At 34.7% G+C, this 12201-nt stretch overlaps 1 protein-coding gene across 11 annotated transcripts in view; it reads left to right on the top strand.

Annotated features, from left to right (window-relative positions):
• LOC117242913 (acetylcholine receptor subunit alpha-like) overlaps nucleotides 1–12201 on the top strand; it is a 380997-nt gene that overhangs the window by 298231 nt on the left and 70565 nt on the right. For all 11 annotated transcript variants that reach the window (XM_033509966.1, XM_033509964.1, XM_033509965.1 and 8 more), the window contains one exon: nucleotides 2226–2362. In XM_033509966.1, the coding sequence (XP_033365857.1) occupies nucleotides 2226–2362 (137 nt within the window). The remainder of the gene's footprint in view (nucleotides 1–2225; nucleotides 2363–12201) is intronic.

The raw sequence follows: 12201 nt of genomic DNA, 5'->3' as shown, positions 1-12201 counted from the left end.
CAAGATCCAATTTACCGTGAGTTCGGAAGGTGTGTCAACTATCAATATAGAACAATATTGACCCAATTGTACCGTGGAAGGCAGTCTGTGTGCTAACGTACTATAAACCCGATAGATCCTGTTGTTCGTGGCCGGAAACGTAACTCGGAAACTCGGGATTAATAACGGCGGAACGTGTCGCAGCGAGATAACTATCTAAGACATTCTACTTTCCTAGTAGTGATCTGGATCGAAGATTCGGAAACATTTTGCCAAAGATCAACTTTCTCGAATTGCCAGTCTAAAATTGAATTTGTATTGTTATTATTTTCCTAATATTTAATTAATACTGTAATCACTAGGCTGGTTGGAACGAACAGTTTGTAATTTTTTGTAGAAATTTTGTAAATTGGCGGCGGTACATTTTGAGAGCTTCGAATTACATGAATTATTATACATTTATTAATTATTTTGAATATCATTCAGTTTGAAATGTAGAGCTTATCTTATACTTATTGCTTTCTTATTGTATTCTATATATTTTGATAACATATTTATAGAATTTATTTATTCAGAAATATTAAAAATTAGGATTTCTGTCCTATATAATAAGTTAGAAAAAACAGTTAGAAAAACGGCAGAAAAAAAGTTTATTTACATAATTGTTATAGTATCTTAGAGTTTATTTTTTTTTTTTAAAGAACACCTTTTTTTAAACCCGCCAAATTTTTTAATTTCACATTTCTCTCTGCCGTTGTTTAGTTCACCCAGAAGAAAAATATATAATAATTTAATCCTTTTTTGGTTTTTCGTTTCCGCGAAGAATTACGAGGTGGATCTTTCCCGCCGATTGAAGACAACAGCGACCAGACGCCCATGAAATTGGCTTAGAAATCTGTTATAATTTTTTTTTTTACTTTAAAAAAAATCTTTTTGTATTCGTTAAATATATATATAACTGTAGCGGCACTCGACAGCACAAATACCGCTACTCGACATAAACAACTAACGACGGTAGCGCAGTGGTTAGCTCGAATCCCGGCGACCGAAGTCCGATTTTTATTCCACGATTCTAAATAGGAAGAAAATATAGCAGTACCCCCAGCAGAGAGCGACATCTACAGACACCAACCACAATCATCACGGACTCGACTCATCCTCTACATAACCATACCTCAAAATTCAATAACTTCATTTCTTTCTTCCCCTTCTAAAAAAAATCACCAAAAAACGCTGTTTTAGAACATTCCAATTCAGGAATACTCCCTTAACATTTATAGATATATGCAAATTGATATTGCGAACTATCTCGTATACCAATGTATTAGTTGCAGTCCACGGATAATATGAATTTTTGAGAAATTTTTCGTATCTGTATAAAATCATCGAGTAACAGTAAACTTTCAACAGTAAAATCAATGGATCAATCAAAGAACCCTGAAGTATTTTCAGGAGCACACGCGAACATGATCTTCCTTTTAGAGCTTCCTTTAAAACGTAATGTACGACCAAAGAGTGTCCGGGGCAGATTTAGACAGAACTCGACCGAACGCTCTATAATGAACTACATTTTCTGCCATTACAAAAGTCAAGAATAGCAACGCACCCAAACCGACTGGCAGCGGAAACGGTCGACACATCAAGCATAAAAAGAAGATTAAAAAGGAAATACCCAACAGATCTCACAAAAGACATGTGACGGATGAAAAGAGAGAGAGAAGAGTGCGTTTCGTCCCGGGACTACCGGTGGACTCGTCAGTAAGGCTATGCCCGGTAGTCCCTGCCTTAGACGTAGAGGGAGTCTCGTTAGGTGCGGTATTTATATCAATCGCTCGGTATATTCGACCGCTAGCGAGTTAGACAGACAGACTCGTTGTCGTCGTAGCCCTCTAGTGTTGGCGGTTGGTACCCGCGGATCGCCCGGGAGGTGTTGCGCCGCGTTGATGCCTCGACCTGTCGGCGTCCTGTTGATACCGATCCGCCACAGACATAACCTAACAAACACGTATTATCTGAGATAATTAAAGAAATAAATCAATCAAATTCGAAGATGGTATCCCACTGGGGGTAGCCATCCACATGTTATAATACTATATCACTAAGCTATAATATTTTACCAAATGTCCTACTGGACAAATTGTAAAATTCAAATAAATAAATAAAAAAAAAGTCTTACTTAAACACGTGGCCTTTGATATTTCATCGATGGCAAAATTCAGTTTTAAGGGAATAAATTATCATTACAGGTCACGCTCTCCATTTCCATTCTCATCAGCCTTCACGTGTTTTTCCTGCTGGTAGTCGAGATCATTCCACCTACGTCGCTGGTCGTGCCGCTGCTTGGAAAGTACCTGATATTCGCCATGATACTCGTCTCGATAAGGTAAGTGCTCGAAACATATTCCGAATAATTCAAATAGTCGTCTGTTAGCACAGACTTCTCCGGTATATCGCACTGTACAAAGGTTCCAATATGATCTTCGAGCGGCGCAAGTTTCGCATTTGCCCGGAAACACGTTCACCGAGTTCGCCGCGTATTTGCGGTTGCATCCAAGCAGAAACGTCAAGTGGTTTGCAGACAAGCTGCAAACTTTACCTTCGTACAAAAAATATTTATTCGTTCCCAGAGATAAATACGCTGGGAATCGAAGTTTTTCTCGCTTCCGCGAACCTGTAAATCAAATCTAGTTTATTGTAGCGATTCAATTTTTCCAATTGAATTTCACGCACGCGTAAATCTCGCTGCGTTCGATCGCCGCGTTTCGCTTTACCTTTTCTCATATTATTCGCGAAAGTTAGGTTGCGGCTGACAGACATAACGTAATTTCGTTTCATTTGTTAACGGCCTATAGCCCAATTATACGCGTACCTGTCTGAATATTAACACTAGAACTACCGATAGTTAACGCGAAGCTATTTCTACGAAAGCCAGTGAAAATGACTGGTCTTTAAAAAATACGTAATAATAGAATATTTTTATATTTATTAATTTATTACTTTCTCACAGAAGAAATTCCACGTTATGTAATAGATTTTTGGTGTTATTAATCAATCTGGGATTCCTAAACGAGCGTTGACACATTTATAAAATTGTAGAACCAGTCGTTTTGACTGCTGTGGTATTTCTAGTGTTAGCATCTAGAATTTTCCTGATAACTGATATCATCATATGGAATGATACGCAGTAAAAATTTTCAAAACGTGTGGCAAGTTGTACAAAACGAGGAAACTGGTTAATTGGGGTTCGATGAACTAATTGCAGCATCCTTTTACACTTTGACAAGTACCAGTCATTTTGACTGGTATTGGTGTTTATTCGACCAATCGCGGGGAGACGTTGTCGCTAGGAGAGACGTCAACGGGAGTCGTAAATTCCCGTTACGATTATAACAATCGACACCACGACTTGATCGATCCCCTGATTTCCGGTGAGATAATAGGGGTGATTGAGTTTGTATAACACTGTGATTCACAGAATTATAAATTATATATTTCCAACACTTAGATTACACTGATGAGCATAGATAGATAGATAATCACTTATCGCACGAAGATAAGATATATATAGGTACGTTAGAGCAGGGCTCTTATAATTAGATTTAGTGTATTAGTGGATGTAGCACTATAAGATATTTAGGAGAGGAAATGTAGGCTCGACAATACCGAGACCGACTTTCGCGTTATGCTTAAACTGCCCCGATTGGCATTAGCGGTATACTTAGTAGTTGACTTTTCCAACGATGTAGAAGAAGTGAAGTCGAATGACGATGCTGTGTCGGAGGAAAGCTAAGGATGGGTGTGTCTAGCGCACGGGACCATCGGATTTGTTGGTGACGATTTTAGTTAGGAGAGTGAGGGAATTGGCTTCGTTGTTAATTGGTTAAACGAAGGGTCTTAACCGCCCTCGAGAGAAAGTGGTTGGTGGGAGGAAAGTTGCAGCATACGTGAGAAAAACTAACTTTCCCTTGTCACGCCGTGGTGGACAAGAATCTTTAGAAATTCTTTGGAAACAGACGTTTGCTTGGTTTGAAGGACCTCTACTAGGAAATTCCTGAGATTTATGGAAGATACTTAAGGCTATTGAGGGTACGCCGTACGGAAGAGCGGACATCTGGTGTCCGTCTGGCCCGCGGTGTGTGACCTGGGCCAGGCAGAGGGTCGCCCGGCGTAACAATTGGTATCATTAGCCTTGATACAAAATTATTTTCAGTTTGAATACATAAGAAACAAAATAAAATTCATTATATTATTCTTTTAGTTATCGTTGCGAAGGTCATTACATCTGAAAAAAATATAACATAAAGTAGGAATTTTAAAATAAAATTGTAAAACCAGTCAATTTGACTGGTGTGGTAGTTTTAGTGTTAAACGCTCATTGATGAAACCTCTGACTTCTGAATTTGAATTGCGTTGTCCAAGATATTGTTTCACATGCTCTGCCTCTATTCTTGTATCGTACGATTTGTCGTTATCGATGGATCTGAAGTTCTATTAGCAGATTTTTCCGTAGAATCGAGAGCGGATTTTGAAAGCGAAACGCACCTGGAACAGGGAAATTAGTGCGATTACAATTACTGTGATTTTCCTAAGACACTTGAGAACACTTCAACTTACCTAAGATGCGATATACTTGATCTTCTTGTGTTTAGTGGTACTCGGGTGGTTTTGATCCATTTTGGTCAGCCTGAAGACTCGCAGATACCTGTGGCGGCATATTGTGTTCAGTCCGTGAGACCGAGCAACACTATGCAAAATTTCATTGTATTGTCGAGTGTTGAAGAAAAAGATCGTTTGAGAACAGGTTTCTTAAAATTCTTTCTACAGTTTCCTCGTTGTACTGTATTTTTATTGCATCCAATGGTTCAGCTTTGATCGATTATATATGAAACTAAGAAATGTTGAATGAACTTGAAAACTACACTTAAAATACATTATTTAAAGTGAGACAAGGTGTAGTGTTAATGTGTCATTTATGTTACTTCTGAATTTTTTAATCCTTTCCAATCGACGATTACTCGAATACAAATAAATATCCATTAACTTTGAAATATTTGGTATTTGTTTTACAAGCAAATGATATGATAAAGTGAGAATGTTATAAATAAATCGCAGAAAGTTTTGTTTTCTATGCTATACATATTTTTCCATCTTCAGGTGTATTAGCTTAGCCAATCGTAATATGGTTTCCATTGAACAAAATCGTTTCTGTGCAACTAAGATAAAGAAGCAGACTACTATATACTTTAATACGTTAATGAATGTCGAAACGAAAAGGAGCATTCGAAAGGAAAACTGAAAACTGTATGTTTTACTGCGGGACATAATTACAAACCACGCCTCGACGTTTCAGGAAATTATCTTTAATTGACTCAACTATAAACACTCGCACGAAACTTTCAGACAATATCTTGCCTGTAATCTAAATTAGACTTTAAGCTTGGATAACTTGTAAAAGTGACGTATGCTGATGAGAATTCTTAAATTGAAAGCAATTAACTTTTCACTTTAATTTATCATATATTTATACAAGGACAAGGAGTGGAAGAGCAATATAGTTGCTTGACAATTTTTTGAATAAAAAATAACAGAATAATTTAAAATGTTGAAACGAAATAATTCAAATCGATGATGCAAACTTTATATCGTAGGATGGGAATTCAAAACTTAAATGATCTTATGAAAAAGATACGACTGTGAGCAATGTTATTTTGTCCTAAATCTTATGAAAAAGATCTTTAAGACAAAATAACATTGCTCATAGTTGTACACGTATAAACAATGTTACACGAGTCCCTTCAAGTAGCGTAACTTTGTCCTGACTGTTTTCCTAAAACCATAAATAAAAGATAAAAGATACTTAGGTGTTTCTATTTACATAGATATCACACAACATATAGGCATATACGCGATAAAATTAATATGTATGTATTATGTATACAGGGTGGTTGGTAACTGGTGGTACAAGCGAAAAGGGGGTGATTCTACGCGAAAAAAGAAGTCGAAAATATAGAATACAAATTTTTCGTTTGAGGCTCTGTTTTCGAGAAAATCTTTTTTTTTTTTTTTTTTATTTATTTGTTGAAATTACAATCGAGAAAATCGACTTTGAATTTTCGCTCGGTACGTGTCCACTTTATCACGTCTCGTTATAACGGATCTCACTGTAGATCGTTGTCTCGATTTTTTTTTTTTTTTTATTTATTTGTTGAAATTACAATCAATTCTCGCGTTGAGAATTTTCAGTAATTTTTCTGGCGTGGCGTAGTGACATGGCTGTTTATTTACAATAAGTTAATACTTATTATAGATAGGTATAATTTATAAGTATTATAAGTAAGTGCATATGCTTAATTTGGATAATTAAATGAATCTGACGTTTAGGTCTAGCGGGTAGTGCCTCTTCAGCCTGCGAGTCTGGTCCGTCGTATCGAGTAGTCCAGTGATTAGGGGGTTTCGGTGTTTGTTGATTCTTTTGCTGTATCTGTTGCTATATTTTGCTATTTCCTCTTTGACGGTGGGTATCTTGAGGTCGCGGTGTATTGTTTCATTGGTTACATACCAAGGTGCGTCAATTAGGGATCTTAGCGTTTTCGATTGAAAGATTGTCTCGATTGACGTTATCTTTTGAATTTTTTAAATTTAAAAATTTTTAAATTTTTATTCTATATTTTCGACTTCTTTTTTCGCGTAGAATCACCCCCTTTCCGCTTGTACCACCAGTTACCAACCACCTTGTATAACACAATATGTAGAAATTAAAAGAACAACTAATCGAATAATACCGAATAGCTTGAGTAAAAAATAACGACAAAATAATAATTATTAAATATTGCAAAAATTAAGCAGTGAAAGAATATTCTGTCTAAAAGTAAGAGAAAAAATAAAAGCAAATAAAAATGATTTATTTACTACTACAATTACCTGATGTTTTTATTCAATTTGAAAAAGGACGTATGTAAATGTATGTTCGTTTAAAAAGTAAGAGAAAAATTAAATCAGATAAAAATGATTTATTTACTACTAAAATTACCTGATGTTTTTATTCAATTTGAATTGTATGCAATGTCATTGCCGGTTTAAAGAGATTTTCCAATATTTGATATCGAATATCTTAGAGAATCTTGCAGCCTATGAAATGTCTCGCTGTCAACATATTTCACCCTATTTCCCACTTTTCTGGTAACCGTCGTTCATCTTCGTGTATAGAAGCAAACATCTCTACATATTCCATGTATACACGAAACGTCTTGAATTACCGAGAGGGAGAAACAAGTAATGTATATTCTTGACTTGCTACTCGATTCCAAATTGAATTTGCCGGAAGCATACGTACGAAGATTCGAGTGCATAACATCTACCAGTTTGCTATATTTACAGATTTTTACTTCTAAGTTGTTGCCAATTTCTCCCAAACATTGGATTTAAGATATTTGTTTCTCAGCTGTGGAAATTCTTGGATTAGTATTTCAATGTTCGGACAAAATTTTAATCAGCTTGACTTAAAGTCAAAGGAAATTATTAATAATTTTGTAATCTACAAAGTTACGAAATTAATTTTTCTCAGTCTGTCTGAAAACAAATCGATTCTTTTATAATCTTCATTTGTTTCATCGTCGAATTTATTTGTATTATTCCTTATCATTTCGACTTGAAGCTTTGAAAATATTATTTTCCAATACAATTTGCATGTTTTGTTACGAACACAAATTACGAATTACAGATACGTTATTTCCATAAATTCTTAAGTTTTAAATTACAGATTTTCAAAAATTAATAAAGTTACAAATCACCGGTACAGGTTTTGAAACAATTTCATTATTATATAATATATAATATATTACTATATAATAATACAATTTCATATCCCATTGCAAAACATTCTATATATAATAACTGAAAAAAGGAACCCAGTTTTTTCTATTTAATCTAATTCTTGTTTCGTTTATATAAACTTCAATTAATCCTGTTACATTAAAAGTATAATGTTTATTATATTATATTTATATATGAGGAATTATATTATGTTATATATAAGGATAATATTTATAATGTTTAATATATATGTTATATATTATATTATAATATTATTATATTAAATTATTATATTAATATAATAAAATTAATAAATTATTATTATATTAATATTGTAATATAACATTATAATGTATATTATATATTATAATAAATATTACAATAATATTATAATATTATTAATATATATATTATTCACATCTACGTTTTAAATAACAAGATTCAAGAGAAAGTAACAAATCGAATAGTTTTTTATACGATGCATTCAGACATTCGAGCAAACTAAAATACACAGAACATGAAAATAATCTGGTAGATTTATGATACGGATGAGTAAAATCCACTGTCTTTCGAAAGTATTTGCGGAGGACACATTATCTTCGTAATTGGAGCCTCGAAAGCCATGAATTACCATACATTTGGCAGTGCTTCCAATGCTGCAGTTTCTTTAGTTACAGAGATATCACGAACCTGAAATGCTCGTTCGGGTAACATCCCGTGGGCGAAGGTCAAAATTGACGTATTTGAGATATTGCACGAGATATATGCCAAGTTAGGAAGATTGGGTTTATTGTAGAATTGAGCATGGGCAGCTGGTATCGTGGTTCCAATGATTGCACGAATTCTATATATAATCGAATATCGTGAGTAATGTTGCATTCAAGGTCGCCTCTTACATTTTTTTATTTTTCTGTAAGTATATTGCAAGTTGATGTTGGCAAAGTAACGGCACGTCTGGCGAACCCTTTGCTTTGAAACTTTTACGTTTAGGTCTTACAACCCCTGACCACTATGAAGTACATGGGGATGACATCTGTCACAGAAGGGGTTATAGAAGAGGTCACAGAAGGGGTCACGAAAGGTCAAGAAGTCTTCACGTACCTACGTAGACCTGTCTTAACGTTTACGACAAGCCCAAGATCCGTGGGATTAGATCAAACTAAGAGCGAAAAAACAGACTAGTCGACGTGGATTGACATCAGCATCGTTGTACAAACATTCAGAAGCATAGAAAAACATAGTACAAAAGTACAGAAAATAATGAACATGTATAGACAATGTTTCATTATATTGTTATACAGGGTGTTTCATTTTTACCCTGCCAAACAGTGTCAGCATATTTTATGATTGAGAAAGAAAAGAATAAAATGTTGTTACTAAACATAGGGTCGTAAATGCTTTGTTACAGAGTTTTGACAAAGATACCCAGATTATAGGTGACTGGTTCCTTGTTTGTGTTTACTATTAGCGGTCATTGGAACTGGTCATGTCATTGTGCGTTCTAATGCTACGTACATATATAGCTGGTATTAACACTAATTTATAATCTTGGTATTTTTGTTATAACCTGGTAATAAAACATTTACGGCTCCATGTTTATGGAATATCTTTCTCTTATTTTTAATTATTCGTAGAATATGCTGACGCTCTTTGGTGGGATCGAAATGAAACACCCTGTATTTATAACGTATAATGATATTCATCGGGAATACGTGTGCTATAAATTTCGTTTCGTATGAACATTTTTGTTGAGGTTGACTGACAGAGGAACAGGTAAAAGTTATAGGTATAAGGTATAGGTCTGAGTATAAGTAAAGGTTTAGTGTATGTTAATCCAGATCCTCACTCTTTCAGTGTTACAATACAATGGAAGAAGGATAGGGAGCATGTTTACATGTGTATAGCAAAAAACATTATCAAAAAGTTAACCTTGGTGTGGAGCTGTAGCTGAGGGCTACAAGAAACAGCAATAGAAATCTCTTTCACTCTTTTAATGTTACAATACAATAGGAATATATGTATAGCAAAGAACATTATCAAAAAGTTAATCTTGGTGTGTAGTTGTAGCTGAGAGCTACAAGAAACAGCAATAGAAATCTCTTTCACTCTTTTAATGTTACAATACAATAGGAATATATTTATAGCAAAAAACATTATCAAAAAGTTAACCTTGGTGTGGGGCTGTAGCTGAGGGCTACAAGAAACAGCAATAGAAATCTCTTTCACTCTTTTAATGTTACAATACAATAGGAATATATTTATAGCAAAGAACATTATCAAAAAGTTAACCTTGGTGTGGAGCTGTAGCTGAGGGTTACAAGAAACAGTAATAGAAATCTACTTACAGCTCTTTTGTTTCTAGTCCTTGTAACCCAAAACAAAATTTATATTCAAGGACACAATAATAGGAACCTCTCCTTATTTTAGATTTTTTTCACTGAATTGTATTCTCTTCGTAACAGCAGTCTTCAGGTCACGGATATACAAAAGAAAAAGGTGTAGTGTTTCTTGAAGAAATTACTTCAACAATTTTTATATCCTGAACTTTCTATTTCTTCGATTAACTAAATTACGATTGAAAAAATGATGTAAAGGATCATGTGTATTCGTTCGAGCCACATAAAATCCGGCACAACGACCTCTCGAATTTGGCACTGAAGAAAACAACACACAACAATGTTCAAATATTTTTACACGATTAGTAAGAACAATGTTCAAGATTTCGTTTCTTCGTCGATTTACTGCCTCGACACGTTGTTCTAAAAACTATCTGATTTATTGCTTACTATCGATACATCTTACAGAATCTTGGAAGCAGGTCACGTTCGCTGAGTTTCTCCACGGAGGAGGGAAATTAGGATTTTCGTATAAAACTCTTCTCACAGCCTGATCAGGCAATCCCACAGCGAGAACACGTTGAATACCTGAATGTTCTAGAGAATTGGTAATGGCTTTCCTCGTTGCTTCAATATCCCACTATCTTCCAACTCTGTAGACTCTAAGCACCGGTTTCATTTTTGAATCTACGCCTTGTGGTTTTGGAATTTTGTAGTCCAAAGTGTGCATATAATGATTGGGTTCCATTGTGCACCATGATAATCATTGAAATATACCGCTGTACGTGTTTCACGCTTTTCCAGCCAAACTTTTTGGTATATTTTATGGACATAAATAAAAAAAAGAATGTTACGTAAATACACAGTGGCTCGCTATAGTCTGTGAACACTGATCACAGGAAACATTATATTCATTTTGTACTTGTTATACGTATAAAGTATTTTGAAATTTTGTTAGCCCTGTACTACGACGCTATTTTGCCTGAATTGATGTCTTCGGTGTTCACAAAATGCGAAGAAGATATTTTTGAATTTACGAACGTGGATATAATGAACCTATTTCTCTAATATTTAATCTTTAGTGTACTTTAATGAAAAGAGGGATTATTTTAATAAGTGGAGAGATAAAAGGGAATTTGTTAGGAAGAAAATAAAAATGCTTTTATTTTACAACTTCCCAGTAACTTTTTAAATAAGCAGATTAAATCAGCGGGTATAAACTAAGGATTAAAAACTTTTTACAACGCACCATCGCTCCTGCAAATACGTCTCTCCGTTAAAGAACATTTTTAAATACTATCAGAAAATAAACAAAGATGCGCATTATGTATCTCTTCGTATGAAACACCAGAAACAATAATTTTATCCGAGGCTCGAAGGATATTTCCTATAGACTTAAATTACGAGACTTTGCGAATTTTTATGAATTCTTCGCAAAATTACAAAACATTCACGTAATATGAAAAAATATATAAAATATCCAAAACATAGTGTTTTCTGTAATACCTGGTAAGCAGAACAATTTTCTACCTTTAGAAAGGCTTAAGTTTCTTAATTATATCGCGAAAAATATGAATTTCCGTAAAAGTCCAGTCTATAAACTACATTCTGCGATATATAGGGTGACATAAAATTACGTTGTAAATTTCCATTACAATGTACAACAATGCAATGTAAACTACGTAAATCGTAAGACTTACTTCTGTTACTGGGATTAGTATAAAGGGAACTATACACGTGCGTTTTATTGCCACGCCAGTGATTTGCCTCTACAGCGTGGGATTTATGGCCGAGTTGTCCCCCTTTCGATTTCCCGCTATTCGTCGTTTCGCCTTCTACGTCGTTTCCTCCGCACCGCATCGTCTTTCTTATCATCAAAATTTTGTGTCACATGCCGGATATATGTAGGTATCTGTTCGCGATTTCAATTTAATGGCGCGGTGTTCTCGTGTCGAGTGATCAAACCGACCGACTTTACACAGTCTGATTTAACTCTGATCTTTCTACTTCTCATGCGGCCGCTGTTCCCGGCGATAACACGAAACGACTCAACTCCGATTGTCCCGTATAATAT

This window comes from Bombus vosnesenskii, unplaced genomic scaffold (assembly GCF_011952255.1).
Source record: "Bombus vosnesenskii isolate JDL3184/JDL3185 unplaced genomic scaffold, Bvos_JDL3184-5_v1.1 scf7180000016281, whole genome shotgun sequence".
Classification (NCBI taxonomy): Eukaryota; Metazoa; Arthropoda; class Insecta; order Hymenoptera; family Apidae; genus Bombus; species Bombus vosnesenskii.
Note: the sequence above shows the minus strand (reverse complement) of the source record. Positions and strands in the feature narration are given on the sequence as shown.